The sequence below is a fragment of the Periophthalmus magnuspinnatus genome, chromosome 8, assembly GCF_009829125.3.
Source record: "Periophthalmus magnuspinnatus isolate fPerMag1 chromosome 8, fPerMag1.2.pri, whole genome shotgun sequence".
Classification (NCBI taxonomy): domain Eukaryota; kingdom Metazoa; phylum Chordata; class Actinopteri; order Gobiiformes; family Gobiidae; genus Periophthalmus; species Periophthalmus magnuspinnatus.
The window spans coordinates 23,095,462-23,115,297 of NC_047133.1; the positions used below are offsets into that span (position 1 = coordinate 23,095,462).

The 19,836-nt window shown below is 39.7% G+C and overlaps 1 protein-coding gene across 1 annotated transcript; it reads right to left on the bottom strand.

Moving 5' to 3' along the window:
- Window positions 1-12,736: 12,736 nt before the first annotated feature.
- On the bottom strand, window positions 12,737-19,670 carry raver1 (ribonucleoprotein, PTB-binding 1). Its single transcript, XM_033971070.2, has 14 exons — window positions 19,142-19,670; window positions 18,268-18,334; window positions 17,234-17,703; window positions 16,611-16,802; window positions 16,417-16,537; window positions 16,225-16,325; window positions 15,781-15,862; window positions 15,154-15,335; window positions 15,013-15,088; window positions 14,801-14,943; window positions 14,631-14,696; window positions 14,350-14,469; window positions 14,018-14,080; window positions 12,737-13,942 (listed from the first exon to the last, which is right to left on the bottom strand). The coding sequence occupies exons 1-14, from the start codon at window positions 19,466-19,468 to the stop codon at window positions 13,796-13,798; spliced, it is 2,157 nt and encodes a 718-aa protein (XP_033826961.1). The 5' UTR covers window positions 19,469-19,670; the 3' UTR covers window positions 12,737-13,795.
- Window positions 19,671-19,836: the final 166 nt, after the last annotated feature.

Consider the following 19,836-nt stretch of genomic DNA (forward strand, 5'->3'; position numbering starts at 1 on the left):
TTTTAAAAAGAGGTACAACAACAACAACAACATTTTAAGTGTTTGATTGGTGCCTAAACACTGACTGACTTCACAGAGTTTGAAGCTTTGTGCATCCCTAATATATATATATTTTCCAACATTATAATATGGTGTTTGGTGTGGGGGTTTTTTGAACATGGAAGTGTTCTTGTAATGTTAACCACACAGAGAAGTTGGAGTATGTAATAGTTAGGAACATATTTGTTTTACCTGCTGATGTATTTGTCTGCATTTATCCAGGCTCGGGACTTTCATATAGAATACAGTAAGTTATGAGTGCTGGATGTACTCAAACATATTCTGTTTAATAATGTATAATGAGAGCTCAATGATAGCTCAGGTCTAGACTGTGTCCAATGGCAATGGAGAGTCTGCCTTGTTGAATCAATTATAATGCACTTTCGCCAGCACAGATTCATGGTCACATATTTCTAACTGTCTTTCTATTGCATTTTCCTTATATAGACTTATGACAATGAAGATTTCCTGAGAAGATGACACTGCTGGGAAAGTGGACATCTGTTGACCCTGACACAGATAAGCATCTAAAAAGAAAGCAAAATACACAGAGCCGGATGTTTGGCTGATCTGTAAACTTATTGCGTCTCAAGTGCTTACACCTAAACAGGCCAAAAACTCTTCCACGCTGCTTGTATGGAGGAAGCAATTGTGACAAGAGGAATTAACTGAAGTTCACCTTTCTCTGGAGGTCAGACTTGCTTCATTTCTCATCATAGTCAGCGCGACTTTCACAGATATGAAAGGCTGTGACCAGGAGGAACGGCAGAGCAAACTACGCAGTTGTTCTTTCCCGCTTGTCTTCTCAAACATGTCAAAACATTGCTTATGCGCTAAAGGAGAGTCTCCAGATGTGAAAGGTCCTTAAGGCTCTGTGAAGGAAAACAGAAAACCGACAAGGTTAAGTGTGTGCGAGAAATGTAATCAAGCAATGCTTTTCACATCTTCAAAATATATTAGACTGTAAAATGGTGAATGTGAAAGTGCGCAGCAACCTGGGCTTGTTGTATTACAAATTATCAATAAATGTGCACTGGTTAATGAACTCTGTTAGTCCTAAAAATGGCTATTATTATCACAAATGTGTAAAAGACAAAAAACAGGTACTTATTGTGGTTACATTTATGTGCTAATCCAATGACCTTAAGGAAGACGTTTTTACTGGTGAAGAGTACAGAGCAGTGTGCAGGGATAGGGGGTAGGTGAAAACAGACATTTTCAAGTGACCAAATGATGAGGGAACATCATTATAAAATAACATAACAACATATTAGGGACCATCTCATAATATAAAAGTAAAGTACATAATGTAGTCTTTTGCTGAAAACACAGTTCAAGTTGAATTGTTTTTTAATAGTAATTTTACAAGGCGAAAGGACCAGATTATTTTAATGATTGAGGAGAAACATGCCAGCTGTCAGAAACATCAGCCAATCAGAGGCGAGGTGTTCCTTTGGTCTACAAGGATGGCCAGCACATTACAGCTGCTAATAGAGTTTTATGAATGGAATGAATGAATGCAGAAGCAGACTTTAACCCCAGTATGTGCAAGGCAGATATTAGAATTTAAAAAGCGAGCCTCTTTGTAGACTTTTCAATTTGTGTTAGTTTTGTGCCCAGTGCAGTCTTTCACAGTGATTGAGGACACTACCGAAAGCTACATAAAGGACCTGGCTTAGTTGAATAGACATTAGCTCAAAATTCACACTGTGCAATTCAGTGTTCATAATGAGTTTTTATGCAAAGTTTTGTTTTTGAGAGAGCTCCTCTGCTGACGTTAGGGCAAAGTGGTGCACACCAGAGCATTAATCATTTTGTTTGTCCTTAAAGCCAGTAATTTTAGAAGTCTCAGCTATAGTTAGTCATGCATTTTCTGTTTTATCATTACAGAAAGCAGAAGACCAGATAGGAGAATATGAGGCTTCATTCAATATGTCAACCATCAGCACCAATTCACACAGGCCAGTGACTAAGCCCTCCTTTGTTACTTCTATGTTTTTCAGAGTGGCTGGTTTTGCGCTATATCCCTTGACCTCACTTTTCTTGATAGAAAATGAATAGCGTGTATGACCATTGACAAAAATGGGAAAAGCTGTCTGTAAAAACTCTTAAAGGTGCACTAACTTTTCCACCATCTGCTTGTTCCCACGGAGATAGTTGCTATGCCTGGAAAATCCCACAGTAAGGCATTATGGCACATGCATCTACTTTTTCCTTGGCCCTATCTTGTAATATTACCAACTATAATATATCAGTATGCTATCTGTGGAAGTGGATATTGCAGTTCATCGGCCTATATGAATACATGTCTCCCATCATTGCTTTTCCTTGTGGCATCCTTGAAAATGGACAGCGTTTATCATTATCACACATTAGTGGGTTGTTTTTCTGTGTATTAAAAACAGGTATTTTTAGCTGAGGCGCCCTGCAAGGAATCAGTCTCCAACAACAAGAATGTATGCACAATTAAACATCCCATTTAGCTGGTCTGGAGTGGCAGGGAGCTCCACTGCGGCATGAGATTTAGCCAAAGAAACAACTCGGCTTCTGCTTTTAGTTATTTCTCTGCAGCCGTGCTGTTTCCACTTAGAACAAGGGGCTTCCTCCGGGAATCACCAGCAGAATAAAAAACACCAGGAGACAGTGGTTATGTTAAAGAACTTTACACTGGAGTCAAAGCGTATTTTATTCTAATGTGATGATGTCATAACTACATTACATATAACCTTTTTGTGTAAATTGTAAAAAAAAAAAATCTAATCTAGGGCAGTAGGTATAGTTATACTTTATTGATCCACTTCATTCTTTGCATTTGACCCATCCTCCAGTGTTTCTGAGGATCCATCTCCAGATCTTGAGCTATAGGCTTAGTCAGGACTCCCTCAGCTGAAGGATTTTGACGTCTGTGTATATATCAGGTTATTTTCAATTAATATTCTACACCTAGTTCTGTGTTTTGCAGTTGCCATACTAATTATTTTCTACAGAATATAGACTATTGCAAAGCACTTCGTCAGATTTTTATGCAAGATACACTTCCAGATAAAGCTTTGAATTAAATCTGAAAGCTGAGTGTGCATATTATATAGTTTATTTAGTTTATATTTTAAAGGTGCACATTGGTGGAGGGTCCATCACCAGCTTGTTTCCATGGAAATGTTACTACTTTGCCTAGAGTTGTCCACTGTACGGTTTTAAACTTATCTTGCATTTACATGTGTTGTTATTACTCAAAAATACCTTGATAAACATGGTTAACGGGGTCTCCTCTCCACAGATCTGACCTGTGATTTGGCTTGAAGGTCCTAGGTGCTTGGAGCCAAGTTTAATGCCATACTGTGAAACATTCAAGGCAAACCAATAGCATCTCTATGTAGACAATAAGGCAGATGAACCAGAAAAGTTACATATAAACACCTTTAATGTAAATATAGTGCCAGTGCTGTAGGGACTCAACAGGAAGTAGAACACAAACTGGCATAAACTCGCTTTGTCAGATCGTCTATAAATAATACTCAACCTGTTCTTCGAAGACATCTGTTCCTGTACAATATTACCACCTGCTGTAGCTCACCTACATAAGTTGTGTTGATTTACACACTGAAATAGCCCTTGATAAGAAATAGCCTCCCCAGCGTTTTTTATGAGTAGAGTAGGAGCACGCTGGCCACTGACTGCAGTCCAACGCTGGGTTAATACAGGCTCCATCTGATTTATCATTCCCCACAATGCCAAACAGCTCTGTGGGTTATACATACTTATTGAGAGCAATAATTGAAATGCCAAGCCAGGGTAATATGTGGATATGGAAGCAGTACAGAGCTTTTTGCGAGCGGTCAATTTTTCATCTGCATTTTTTTTTTTTTTTTCATTCCCCTGTGGTTAAAGTCGTGAACGCTGAATCGTGTCTGGACCACTGGCCGTAAGCTGTCTGCCCCCCCTCCCCCAGTGGCAATAGAAGGGGGGGCTGCTAGGAAATAGATCTACTTTGAGGAGTCAGTGGAAAGCGCATAAAATATTAATTGACACTTCTTTTCCTGACAGAGGGTACCGTCCTGACAGCCACGGCATGTGCATAAGCCATAGACTGTGGCGTTAGCATGTATGAAAAGTACAGGAGGAGATTAGAGGTGAAAGCTAACAGATTTTCAGAAAGATACAGTAGGATGCTGTAGAGTTGAAATTAACTGGCTTCCAAAAATAACTACAGGTTGTCTCTTTTCTTGCTGTGGAGGTGAGTCCGTGGGGGTGGACTGTGCTCCTGACCATGTTTAAAGAGTGACACACACTGCAAGAATCCTCTGCATTTTCAACTTAAAAAAAAAAAAAAAAAAAAAAAACTTGATGGAAATAGATTACCAGAAATGACCTATCTATAAGGTTGCATTCACTTGACATGGTGGAAATGTCTGTTCAAACACCAAAGTGCAGATGTTTTTACCTTAATTATGGTTAATATCCTTAATTACTGGGAATATTCACATTTTTCTCCACAATAGCTTCAGTAAGTAATGACATTATTCCACTTTACAGATAGTCAGTTGAAATTAATTTTAGTGAAAATAAGCAGAAATACACCACAACAAACAAATCCATCTTCATTAAATCAATCAGTGTTATAATGAAGAGTTAATCTGTTTTATTCAACAGTGTCAGGGATCATAATGTTATGCAGGAGTGGTGTATAATTCATCTGGTGTAATTGAATGGGGGCCATGCAGAGCTCTGAGGTTGATGTCAGATTTAAATTTCAGATCCGTGGCATGTTTGGATTTAGAAGACATATTAAATGGTTTGTTTGTGGTCAGATTTTTACAAACTTTTAAGATGTTTGGTAATAGCCACGACGATAATTGGCGTTTATGATGACTGTTAAGGTTCAGAAAGGTACATCAAATTTTGGTAAAAATATAGGGTGAAACCAAAATGGCAACACTTCCTGTACCTCAACCTGACTTTTAGAGGGACAGCGAGGCTAACTGCATGAAAATACCAAGTGGTTAGCGGCAAGCAGCAGACAGGCTAACAGGGAAATGTCAAAAGTCAAGACAACATGGGCATCTGCAATTTATGTGTTGTTTTTGCTGAAAATTGCCTGCAGTTAAACTCAAGCTCAACTCCTAGAAGATGTCTTTATACTTTTATTTGAGGAAAACAAAATGCTCATTGCAATGCCAATATTTTTTGGCAAAATTTAGTTTTGTTCCAAGTAATATAATTAAGTTTTACCCTTGAGCATGGGGGAAACTCTTTAGCCAAGAGTTATGTTTATTCAATCCTTTATTATTAGTGTGTTATATATTTTAGTTATTTTTACTTTAGTTGGTAGTACATATAGTAATAATATTGGCTATAATAGGTTTACAGGCATTTCCTGGCATAGGCCTACTTTGGTAAATTACTTTTTTCTCTTATGAGTGTATATTTGGAGGTTTTTACATCAACTTGGATAACTTCAATATAATTTTGGCTGCTCTCCCTACCCAAAAGCACTCATACAGCATCGGGTCACTGTTGTGCACCTAAAGCAGAGAAGGGCCTAGACTGGAACGGCTGCCGGTATCTGGAAGCCGGGCAATGTTTCACTGTTGGGACAAGCAGACGACCAGTGAGGCCTCAAATGATACCGTAACTAGATTTTAGAGCTTCTAAAATATCCCAGATAAATTTGTGGAGCCGTGATGGTAATGCAGGGTGGGATTGGTTTTCAGAACGATCAATTTTTCCTACATTACTCATGCTCAGAAAAGTTTGTGTATTTGGCCTTGTCTTGAAATGATATAAAATCTATTTTAAACTCATAGAAGTGTAATTAGGCCTGCACAATTACTCGCAATAATGAAATCACAAAGGCTGCAATTATTTATATTTTATGGAAAAAAAATTATAACATTGAGGATTAAACATAAAAAAACATACCCTGAAATATGCAATTCTTTTAGATCAATAAGTCTGGCAGTTCCCAATAATGTCTCAATGAAATGCTTTATTTTTATTTTATTTTTATTTTTATTTTTGTTTTTATTTTTGTTTTTATTTTTATTTTTATTTTTATTTTTATTTTTATTTTTAGTTTTAGTTTTAGTTTTAGTTTTTTTAGGTAGAAAACAAAACAGGATTAAATCTGTTAAAGATTATCTTTATTAATTAGAGAAGTATTAAGTAGGCTTAATCGATTTATGAAGTACTGTTGTATGCTTTCATTTCAAGACCCTTTAATTTGCAACCTTTATAGTTTTTTTTACGGCGGGAAAATAGAACTTAATGCACATAATATAATAAGAACAAATGGCATTGAGGGCAGTACATGACCTACTGCAGCTCATTATCTAAACATAAGAACTCATTGTAAATGCCATAGTGATAAAAGTAGGAATACAAAAACACAGAAGGGTCCATAAGTCTTAGATAAGGTTAAGTGAAATAATTTGAATATTAATTTGGTTGAGGAGGGTTCAGCAAAGGAGCCATTTGAATTCAGTGGGTGTTTTTAAATCTAGAAAAAGGCTGTAGCTTTATTTCATGGGCTAGTGAGATATTTTATACATGGTTTGTTGTGGGGGGAGTGGGCTGCTATGACTAATCCAGCTATAAACAGCCCTTGTGACAGACCCTATTTGGTTACACTTTGTTGGTTCTGGGGTGACATAAAAGATACAATTTGACTTAAAGAACTGCCTCTCATTGCACTAGTTTGACTGCATTAATGACTTTGTATTTTTAAATTTCAAATGTGTGGGAGATGTGACAAGTGTGCCGCAGTGATGTGTTGTCCTCCTCTTGCTTCCACAGGCTGTTTTGGAGAATTGCAGGTTTCGGCACCGTGCGTTGGGTGACTGTGTGGGTGGAGAATGAAAGGCAGAAATCTAAATAAGTGAAGCAGAATTCATTCAGTGCTGCATGGATTCAGCAGAGGGCGCTGTCGGGAATGACTGCAGGTGATCAAGACCAACAAAGGAAGTATGTAGGTGTGCTTGAACACGCTACTTCAATCTTTGTAAACTTATAAGGCAGAAAGAAAATAGATTCTTATTAGATTCTCTAGACCTATTCATGGGTTTTAGCTTCCTGTTATATGCATCATTTCCCATTCAAAGTTATATTTTGTTTTAAATTGTTAATCGCTATAGCAACGATCCTCATTTTTTATAATTCTGAAACCATGGATATTAGTAATGGCCCGCTTTTGCATTCTTTTGTGACTGCTTTCCCCCACTAGAAGTAGGCCTAAGTCTAAGTAACAAGAGTTTTATATTTACATTATTCAATTGTAATGACCGAATGGACAAGATCGTGGATACAAGCGGCCGAAATGGGTTTCCTCCGCAGAGTGGCTGGGCGCACCCTTAGGGATAGGGTGAGGAGCTCAGTCACACGGGAGGAGCTCGGAGTAGAGCCGCTGCTCCTACACGTTGAGAGGAGCCAGCTGAGGTGGCTTGGGCATCTGCTCAGGATGCCTCCTGGACGCCTCCCTAGGGAGGTGTTCTGGGCATGTCCCACCGGGAGGAGGCCCCGGGGAAGACCCAGGACACGCTGGAGGGACTATGTCTCTCGGGTGGCCTGGGAACGCCTTGGGGTCCCACCGGAGGAGCTGGAGGACATGTCCGGGGTAAGGGAAGTTTGGGAGTCCCTGCTTAGACTGCTGCCCCCGCGACCCGGCCCCGGATAAGCGGAAGAAAATGGATGGATGGATTATTCAATTGTTTTATTTTGTTGCGTCTAAATCCACTAGTACTCAATTTTGTTGTTGTTGTTATTTAAGTAAAAGTACAGATTCTAAAAGTAAAAGTATCACATGAAAAAAGCTACTTAAGTAAAAGTATTAAAATACCTGTTTGTATTTAAAGAGAGTTCAAGTATTTCACGCAGATTTTCAGATCTAATAAAGCTTCAGATGCAGTGATTTTGAGAAAGGTTTGTGCTGAATTTTGTTCAACAGAAACAACTGAACAACTGAATCAGTCATTTTTTTTAGCTGTTTGTATCTATATATTTTTGTTTGGACAGATTCTGAATGTGTTAAAAATAAATCCTCAGCCTTTTCAGCAGGCCTCAAGCAATAACAAAAATGCTTTTACTTTTCAGTCCTGTTCAAAATGTATTGAAGTAGAAATTACAGATATCTGCTCTCAAATGTTGTAAAGTAAAAAGTATTCACCTTAAGATTTACTTAAGTACAAATTTTTTGGTATCTGTACTTTACTTAAGTACAATACTTTACTACTTTTACTGCATTAACTTTCACCACTGTCTAAATCATAAATCAGATGCCACCCCCTGTACATTTACCCACTATTTAAGAGTAGGAAACTATTACTATTACAACCCCAATTCCAGTGAAGTTGGGACGCTGTGTAAAACTTTAAAAAAAAGTACAATGATTTGCAAATCCAGGGACAGGGCCAACAAAAGAATGGGAGGGTTGAGGAATGCTTAAAATACACCTGTTTGGAACATTCCACAAGTGAACAGGTTCATTGGAAACAGGTGAGTGTCATGATTGGATATAAAAAGAGCATCCTTGAAGGGCTCAGCCATTCACAAGCAGGGATGGGGTGAAGTTCACTACTTTATGAACAACTGCGTGAGCAAATAGTCCAACAGTCTAAGAACAACGATGATTTCATCATCTAAGGTCCATAATATCATCAAAAGATTCAGAGAATCTGGAGAAATCTCTGCACATAAGTGGCAAGGCCAAAAACCAACATTGAATGCCTGTGACCTTTGATCCCTCAGGCGGTACTGTATTAAAAACAGACATGAATGTGTAAAGGATATTATCACATAGTCTCAGGAATACTTCAGGAAACCATTGTAAGTTAACAGTTTGTCGCTACATCTTAAAGTGCAAGTTCAAACTGTACCATGAAATGTGAAAGCCATATGTCAACAACATCCAGAAACGTCGGTGGCTCGAGCTCACCTGAGATGGACTGACGCAAAGTGGAAAAGTGTGCTGTGGTCTGACGAGTCCACATTTCAAGTTGTTTTTGGAAATCATGGACATTGTGTCCTGCAGGCCAAAGAGGAAAAGGACCATCCGGATTGTTATTAGTGCAAAGTTCAAAAGCATCTGTGATGGTCTAGGGGTGTATTAGTGCCCATGGGTAACTTGCACATCTGTGAAGGCACCATTAATGCTGAAAGGTACATACAGGTTTTGGAGCAACATATGCTGCTATCCAAGCAACGTCTTTTTCAGGGACGTCCCCCCTTATTTCAGCAAGACAATGCCAAACCACATTCTGCACGTGTTACAACAGCATGGCTTTGCAGTAAAAGAGTGAGAGTCCTAGACTGGCCTGCCTGCAGTCCAGACCTGTCTCCCACTGAAATGTGTGCATTATGAAGTGCAAAATACGACAACAGAGAACCCAAACTGCTGAGCAACTGAAGCTGTACATTCAGCAAGAATGGGAAAGGATTCCTCATGCAAAGCTTCAACAATTAGTGTCCTCAGTTCCCAAACGCTTATTGATTGTTGTTAAAAGGAAAGGTGATGTAACACAGTGGTAAACATGCCCCTGTCCACTTAGTGAATATTTGCATAAAAACAATAAAGTTTATCAGTTTGAACTTTAAATATCATGTCTTTATAGTTTATTCAGTTCAATATAGGTTGAAAAGGATTTGCAAATCATTGTAGTCTGTATTTATTTATTTTTTTTAAGTTTTACATAGCGCCCCAACTTCATTGGAATTGGAGTTGTACATGACTAATACATTTTTACCTGAGTCTCCAATTTAGCTCAAATAAAATAATAGTCTGTAGCAGGCACAATTATGCAGCTTTTATTTGCTGCTCATTAAATGACCTTTAGCAGAAACATGACAAAAGCTTGGTATCTGCCGTGTGTCTGGACTAAAAAGGGAGAGTGCGTGAGTGATGGCATTGGCACAAACAATGCGATTTCAGAGGTTTTTGTGTCCAGGGAGTCTCCGTCAGTCAGTCCGAGCGCTCTTCAAAGCTCGCTGGGACCTCAAGAATAACATCTAATCAAAAGCTTTCATCGTGATGGCAGCTCAAGCGCCACTTGGCCCTCTGCAACTCAGTCTGAGCAGCGCTGCTTCAGCTGTCGCAGGTGAAGACAGAACTTCACGTAACCTGCTATTGTTAAAGGGATCGGGATGCAATTTGAGTCAGTGGTATAGGTCTATATAGGTCTACAGAGAGGCTTGAAAACAATTGGTTTGACTATTGTTACTTTGGTTTTGTATTAGTTCTCTGGTTAATTAATTATAGTAGAAGTACTTGCAGAGATGGATCACTTTGCCCATATTGAGAACTGTTATGTTTTTTGAATGATAGATCTCCACAGATATTAGAGAGCTCATATTAAGCTGTTTTATGATATGTTATTATGTTATTTCTTCATCACAAACACACTTGGAGTTGTGTTTTGTTTCATTCACACATGAAACCCTGCAGATTTAGGCTGAGTTCTTCTCAGATAACAGATAACACACAGTTCCACCTTGTGATGTCATGTGGTAATACAGGAAGTACTCCACTGTGTTTTTAAGCTTCATACACCATTACCAGTGTCTACTGAACTAAAGGTAAAAGGCAGCCATCAACTTGAAAACTATCGTGACATCACAAGGTGGAGCAGAACATTTTGAGCTTTGGAGATGTAGACAGAATAATAATAAAGGGTGACTCCAACATGTGTGAATGAAACAAAACATAACTCCAGATCTGTTTCTGAGGAGGCAGTGATGGGCCGTGTATTTGACCCTTGGGCCTTCAGTGACGTCACTTACACATTACATCACCTCAAGACAGGCTAGTCAAGCCACACTTAATTTCAGGAGCATTCAAAACTGATAAGCAGCACAGCATTCACAATTAAGAGTAGGAAACTAAGTTCACAGATACTGTCAAAAATAAAAAATAAAAATGTGATTTAAAGATGCCAAACAAAATGGCCCTGACGGCCCACCACTATGAGGAGGTAACAACATTCTAAGATGGTTTAAAGCTCACAAGAGTCAGTTTTGTGTAATATAGGACCTTTAAGTACATGTGAATAGGAGAAATGTTCTTGACTAATAGGCTATGACTAGCAGTAATTCATATTGGCAGCATTAATTGCCTTCATGGTGGTGACCTGTGTAACCTTTGTGCTGGCAGATTAGACTAATGGATCCTGTAAAGCCATGTGAGCAACGCTGTATTAATTCAAGACATCCTGTTGCTTTGTTTCTCCACATCAGTATGCAGAGGGATAACTGTCTTCATGGATGGTCACACACCCAACGAAGCTTAGAAGGAAACACTTGTGTAATGGGAATTGTCAGAAACACTGGGTTGAGAAGGCGGGGCTATAGAGGTTACATGTTAAAAATGCTGTACATAAACCTCATTGTAAATACACTAGAAAGGAAGGACATGACAGGATGTCTACAATAAACATGGAAATGAATTTGATCATGTAAAAAGGTCCAATTAAAACAAGAACAGTTGCATAAGATTAAGTCGTCTACGTGACTGTCCAAGATTTTACTTTGCCCTTACTGTTAAATATTTGGGGCAAAAGTTAGCTCTGTTGGTGGAGTGTTTGTCCGAAGGTTGGGAGTTTGAATCCCACTCTCAACATAAACATTATTATGGTAGTTGAACAGTCAGATCCACTGACCCACAGGTCGACGATGCGATTCTAGTGCCCACAGATGAATGCTGCCATTGTGTCCTTGGGCAAGACAACCCACCTTGCTCCCAATGTCTGCGTACATTGGTGTCTGATTGAGTGAGTGGGTTCTTGCTGTAAAGCACTTTGAGTGCCCTGAAGGTGGAAAAGTGCTATAAAAAAGGTGACCATTTACATTATTAGAAGTTGTGATCCAATTATTATTCAGAAGAAAACATGCAATTACTAACTCTAATTCTGTATTTCTTTTTATATTTGGGTTTTTCATGTATGATGTTTTAATCTCCTGAAGTCAATGTAAACCTGCTTAGATACACTGTTACAGAGTATAGTACTCTACTATACTACAGAAGACATTGGAATTTAATCAAGGAAAGTTGTTCTGCAAAACCAGATCATTGTGAAGTTAATACAATTTCTCTCCCCTCAAAGCACTAACCATTGCGTGATGAGCCACTAAACGTGTAAATTACATGAAGAGGTCCAAATGTCAGTATGTGTCGATCTTAAAATTATCGCATTTGTGGTCTAGATTATTCAAGAGTACAATATCGTATTTTCCATAATTCTATTTCACTAGGGCATTAAAATTCAGGGAAAGTTGTACTTCAAAACCAAATCTTTTTATCACATTTTTCTCCCCTCAAAACACTCATGAGTGATGAGCCATGTCTAAGACCAAATGGCAAGATGCAATGTGCTGATTTCCAGTGCAAATAAATGACAGCAAACACAATGGTGGTTTAAATAACATTTACTAGCGCAGTCACACAGACAACCCTGGTACAGAGGCACTACACATCTCTTGGTCCATACACAACACAAGCAGTCTGTGGCATGTCCCACATCGGTCAAAGATTTTCAAAACACACACACACGAATGAGCAGCAAAATTCATCCCAAAACACCAGACCAGCGGCAGGTATGATTCAAGAAAACAAGGAAAAAAAAACCTCAAGACTCCAGCGATATAGTCAAACTTGGTTACACAGCAAATGAGTAAATACTGTTATATATATATATAGAAACTGGTCACAAAATACTGTTAAGAGTAGCTGTGTTTTATAGCAGAGGTAATGGGTTTTCACAATCAAACTGTCAGATAATTAAAGGGGAAAAGACCATAATGCCACTGGCCAATTATGAGCCTGTAGCTTCCATTAACTTCCAGACAGACAATTATAGGAAGAGTGTCCATCAATTTAGCTGCCATATACTCATCCCTCAGTCTTGTTGACATGTAGGCAGATAAAGAGACAACACACAGCTCCTTCCAAATCCTAACTGAGTTCAAACATTCAAAATTCAAGTCAAGAACACAGAAAACTTGACTCCAGTAAATACATTTTGAAATATATTGTACAGGTGACTGAGTGACCAGTGCAGTGCTCACCAGTGTCTGACTAACACATTAGGATGATGTGATTTGACAAATAAAGTGAAGAGTAAATTGGTCATGAAATTACAGAGCGTTTTTGGTAAGAAAAAAACAAAACAAAACAACACATCACTATAAATAACTGTTACTATGTGGATGGAAAGCTACGTTCTGAACCAAATCAGGCTTCAACATTTAGGAAGTAAACAAAAACAGTGGACGAAGGAAAAGACACCCAAAAAAACCAACACCAAACTAATGAACTTTTTACATAGGACAGACTGAAGGACAACATAGAAGCTATTCTATTAAAGCTTGTTTTAGACATGTCCCTTTGTCTAGAGTCATGGACAGGATCACTTAGTGAAGTTGAAATAAAAAGAGCAACCATTGGCTGCTTTTGTAAACTGGCCCAACTATTGCTCTGAACATACTCGGAACACAATAAAAAAAGGGTTAAGAAAATACTTAATCCAGCTTACAATTTTTTTTTTTTTTTAACTGTATATATTTTCCAATAGAAAATAAAAAAAGTAAAAACTTAAATAACCAATACACTAAAAATCATATTTACAAAACACAAATAGTAATCACCAAGTGTTCCCATGAAAGACACAGGCGTTCAGGTAGCTACAGCCCAGACTCCACAGAGCCCTCTGCAGGTCACACATAAATCCTTAGACTGCTCAGAGTTCATCATTGTAATCAGTGGGTATTTCAGAGCTTAGAAAATGCGTTTGCGCTTCAGGTAGGAGTCGGCGTAGTGACCTCCAAGACCCTGGGAGTGCTGGCCCACATAACTCCCCTCAGGGCTGGGCTCAGGAGACGGAATGAGCCTAGAGAAGACGCGCTTATGGCTGCCGATGGGAGTCTAATGTAAAAGAAGAAATGTTTTGTATTTTACTCACAGAGAGCTACATTTCAACACCCCAATGCCAGACGTTACCTTAGGGACAGCTCCAAAACCAGGGGGGTAGTTAGTGTGACTATTTGGAGGCATCCCCACTGCCTGTGCACAAAAACAAGGAATGAATGTCTAAAAGCCTCTAACTTCATATCTAAAATCAGTAATCGCACGTGTTACTACACTCCATGATGTGGCCCTAGTGCACGCTATATATAGTCCCATTTACTTTTTTGGGTTACTACTGAGTTGGTCCTTGTTCACATACCAGCACCATGAGATTAGCTGACCACAAGATCCATTTCCACAGGATAATATATGTGTAACTCTTAACAAAATTAAGTAGACTTAAACTGAATAACAGTTAGACTCACTCTGTTCAGATGTGGAAGGCCACTATTGTTGGCAGTATCAGACCCTGAACTGAAGTATGACTGTGGAGGGCTCGGTGGGAGACTAAAGTGGGAAAACCTCTCACTGTATTGTTGAGGAACCTGCCAAAAAAAGAAAAGGCATAGATTCTCTAGAAATCCTAGCCCCATTTACGTCACGTAGTAATAAAAACATGCATCATTTAGTCCTGTTTTGTTTTTTTAAACTTTGTTGTTGGATAATGCATATTATATCACATTCAAAGAGAAAGGTGTGACCATACCTGCTGTCCTAATCCTAATGCTCCAGAATCAAGATTCTCTTGTTCATACAAATATGTCAGATTTTCCTAAAAAAAAAAAAAAAGAAAAAAAAAGAAAAAAAAAAGAAAATATTTTATAAAATAAATGCTGAGCCAAACACACGCACACACACACACAAAAAAAAACTTACAGCAAATAAAGGAGAAAATTCAGGGGTGTACGGCTCCTGATAGCAAGGATTGAAATTTGGCTGCATGTTCTGTTGAGCTGGCTGGTTGGACAAGTTACTTAATGTGGGTCTCCTTCTGTAGGGGTGAGGCCTGCCATTTCCCCCTAAAAAACCCAAGCATAAAATCAGACACTGAAAAATGTACAGTGAAATACAATGGACATAATAAGCACCTGCAGGAAAAACTGTGTTCATAAATGGACCTTGGGAAAGGCTCATTTCTTTAGGAGGTTCACCAAGTAACGAGGTCTAAAAGAGTGGAAAATGGAACAGTTATGGGTTTTGAAAAAGAAAGAAAACCGTTTTGCCCTTACCGCTTGTGGCGAGGGGCCATCTGACCCCATCGCAGCCGCTATCAGAGGCATGGACAGCCCCTGTAGAGTGGGAGAGGGGGTCTGAGGGAAAGAGCATGCAGCTGTGGAAGATTCCTGATCCCTGGACAAGGCTCTGCCCAAAGGCTTTAGGGGTACCAGAGGGTCCGTCTGTAGTCCCAGACCTAGAATTACAGTGCCCAAGATCAAATAAAAACTATTGAGCATCTACCAACATTATGAGGGTGAATTTGCAGATTATCTTAAGCGCAATCAAAAGACATGTTTGTTTGAAAACTAGCCATTTGATTCAGGTTCAAGCTAATAAATTGTACTACAATCTGCCCAAAAGATTCCACTTTTATGGGTACAATTTATAAAAATAGCACTACATTTATTGCAAAAGTCTAAATTAATTTCTGAACTGAGCAACCTATAGGATGATGATGTTCTGAAACTTTGAGTGTGTGAGGTTAAATTATTGAATTTAGTTTGCTGGACCATTTAAAGAACACTTTGGTTAAATGGTCTTAAATTGGAAAATTAGAATCTTAAGCTTCAAAGAGAACTTAAACATGATGTGTACTAAAAAAAAAAAAAAATCACATCTGAAGTAAGTGGAAGTCAAACCTTGGGGCAGGTCTTGGAGCAGATGGACTCCTTGCTGGCTGGGCAGAGATGCCAGAGGACTGTCCCCGATGAGCCCCGGAGCCTGCAGCCAAAGCACAGGATACAGGTCAGTCACAGGGGAAGACTCTAAAGCACTCAACCAACTAGCACCAATACTCAAATGAAATCATGTCCCAACTGTTTGAAAAGTCAAACTGCATTACTCAAAACCACGCACGCTACAGATTTCCAGACAAAAGCTTATTCACGTTATTGTCACGTTATAGTTAAGAGAAGAATTAATACAAAAATCACTGCACACATGGCCGAACATAAGCCCCATTACCACTCACAGTCCAAAGAAGAGGATTTCCCAGAAAGGCTTGCTAATGATGACAAGCAGATTATAATTAAATAAAGTCTAAATAGAATGGACAGAGCAAGCATTATTGATGACTGCTGTACCTGCTGGGCCTTGGCCTGATTCTGAAGGAGCAGCTGTAACAATGCAACCGAGAGGGCAGGATTGGTCAGCAGGGGCAATGTCGGTGCAGCACCCAAGATCCCTGTTTAAAAAAATATATATTTTTTTTTTAAATCACATTTTAATATAAGGTTACTACTCCCCATTGGAATAAAATGGTGGACACTCTTTACCTTGTTTTTGTCCCTGTGGAAGAGGGTTGAGGAGCATTTTAAGTGCTGCAGGATTATTAAGGCCTGTGAGGATCTGCATGGCTGTGGGATCTGGGAGGAGGCCTTTTCCCCGGTTCACAGCCTAAAACACCATAAGGTCACATACCATTGTGTAAAATATACAACAAAAAATAAAACCAAAGACAGTTTAATACCATTGTCTGGGCAGCAATCAAAGCTGCCAACATGCTCCTCCCAGGAGGCCCAGGAGCACAGAAAGACACTCTGATATGTGTACCACAGAGTAGCCTGCCATCCAACAAACGCTGCGCTTCCTCTGCCATCTCAGCCGTGGAGAACTCCAGTACTGCAAAACGGCGAAAGCTGCCATCTTGCCCCTGGGCCAACTATTACAAAAATAAAAAATAGTAATGCATACAAACATTTACCCAAAAAAAAAAAAAAAAAAAAGTTGAGGGGAGAATTATGAGACACCCAAAGTTAACACTATGATAGCACTCAGTGGTTGCGCCTGCTTTTCTCTGCTGCCTTCATTCCAGAACAGCCCTGTGGAAGTCAGGTGGTCATCACCATAGAAACCTCATTGCTATTGAAATTTTGAGTGGCCACATTGAAACTAGGGTAAAGGTAAGAGTAACTCAAAAGCAACAAGTAATTAAATAAAAAAAATATATATATACTACAAATAATAAACGTTTCAACCACGTAGAGTATAGAGTTTGTATTGCAAATAATCTTTTTAATAAGATGTAGTCATATTTGTACATGAATGTGGAGACAATCCACTTCACCCACTTATTCGTTTTAAAAGGTTTACCTGGCAAAAGACTGGCACGTGCGTGTCAGAGAGGGCATTGCGGAGGTCCTGTGCAGTCAACAGACTCTGTGGCAGGTGGTCCACACACAGACATTTTGAGTGTAGAAGTGGGTATGTGAGGGACCCCACCTCAGTCCAGTGGACGTACAGCATGCGAGAGCCAAGCTGTTTTCCAAGGAGCTCCGATTTGGCTCTGGCAGCCGAATCCTTTTTCATGTATTCCACAAAGCCATAGCCTTTGGAGTGTCCCGTGGAGACACTATACACCAGGAAGCAGCGCTCAAGGTTACCGAAGGGCCGCACCAGCTCTTCAAACTGCTGCTGGGTCAAAGTACGGGGCAGATTTGCGATACACAACAAAGCATCTGTAGGCTGCAACTGGACAGAGATCTCCCGATCACGTAGGACATGCTGGTGGAACTCTTTGATGGCACTTTGGGCTTGTTCTCCATTTAATAGTGTCACAAAAGCTGTGAGAAGCACAAATTACCAAAGGTGCAGGTTAGTGTGAGCTGCTGGTGAATGTAGAACCAAGAAACTTTGCTGGCTTACAAGACATACAACTAGGCCTGTCACAATGGTGAATTTTGCTAGTGTGATGATACTGAAACTACTTTATGCAGCTGGCAATACCCCCAAAGCAGGATAATCCCAGCAAAAATCATTTCTAAAATGTACAATATTGTTAAAAACATTAACTCACATAAATAGCACAGTTAAACACTTCACTAACTCACTTTACTTAAATACTAAAGTTGCTTCATGACCTCTACTATTGAAAACTTACCATACTATTTTTTTTTTCTTCAATGTTACACTTTTTAAAAAGACAAGACATTAACAAATGCATTTTGTATACAATCAGGCAAGTGCTGCCATACAGGAGCTTTCACAGGGTTGCTTTGTCCTTTGACATTCAAACAATGGCTGTTGGCAGCACTAAAATCCAAAGCCTGTCTCCTGGCTCTGTGCGCTCAACAGTAATTTAGGCAAAAAGTCGAGGAATCCAACAATGTTTATAACAAAATACCAACCTGTGCCCTTGTACTTGTCAACAAAGCAGTACTTCAGGTCATAGTTGGCCAGCAGCTCATGGACCTCCTGCAAAAAAAAAGAAAAAGGGAATGAGTAACGTCCAGATAAGAAAATGTATTTTTTTAAGTCAATGTCACTTGACTTGAGTATTTCCTACAGAAAATTATATCTACAAGTAAGCGTTAAAGAGGGATGAATGAGGTAACCCAGGACACCTGTGGGGGGACGGACTCGATCGACGCTTTGTTGTTGAGAAATTGTTCTGTGCTGCCTTTACCCATTCACAAACGGAATGGCGATGCTGTCTAGCATTTTCTGAAATGTTTTGTTCATACACCTTCCAGCTTTTGTTGCAACATGGCTCACATCTCGAACTGCCACAGCTCGCCCTGAACAATGACACTGCACAGGGCCGCAGCTCCCGACGAGTCAGGCAAATTCCCAAAATGTGGACGCAAATTAAAGTCTGACGAACAACGTAACAGGGTTTTTGGTAACAAAAATCATGTCAAAATGTAAGGCCAAACTGATGGCCCAACAACGTTTTGAACTAAACTAACTACGACAAAGGACCAGAGCAGCTGGTCTCAGACTGGCTGAATAAAGGGAAAAAAAACAAAATCACTGACAGTCATCAGCAATCTTTCATACCCCACCTTAAACTCTTGTCAAAGTTATACACAATTATTAGTAATGTTCAGGTAGAGCCGTGTTTAAAAAGAGGATAACGAAGGAGCCCATCATAGGAACCATTTTCTCCTTTTAAAATGTAAACTAAATTAGGCTACACCTGCAGCATGGCAGACAGGGGGCAGTAGCAGAGCTAAGCTAATATTAGCCAGCTTCACTCAAGCCACAAAAGTGAAAACTTACCTGGTTGGTAATGTCAGATGGGAGGTTTTTAATGATTATTTTTCTGCGATTATAAAACTCCCGACGAGTTCTTTCTAAGCGGGCCTCAATTTCTTCTGGGCTCAGAGATGTCAGGTCCTCGTCGACCCTCCGCTGAGTCTCGCGTCCCGCTGAGGGATCCTCTTCTTTCGCCTCGAGGTCTGGATGGCGACGATCTACGCCGGGCATCCACTTTTCGCGCTCGGTCGTATGGTCGTAGTGTTCCTTGTGAGGACGAGAGGCATATCTGAGTCCGGTGTCTGTGAGTTCATCTTTGGAAGCGGTGCTTACAGACACAACGGCCGCCATGACTCGCTCAGTGGAAGTTTGTGCCCGAAGTGCAGATGGATTTGAGCAGTTTAAACAATACACACGTGCCCTCAGCGCCGCCTCTGATTGGACGAAAGCAGGACGCGATCTCCAGGACAACGACGTAAAGGGCGCTGTGGGCGGTGCTACACTTTCGTCTGACCAATGACTGAGCAACTACAGATCACAGCAGCGCCCACAGGTGCCACCGGGGTCATAAACACATTTGAATGAGAATGATTTCAGTGTTTTGAAACCTGCGCTATTTTTCCCACGTCAGCAAAATCAAACGATGGACATGTGAGGTCTAATTGATTGGAAGGATTCAGGTGTTATAAATTAACCGACTATGATTAGAAAGTGTTGAA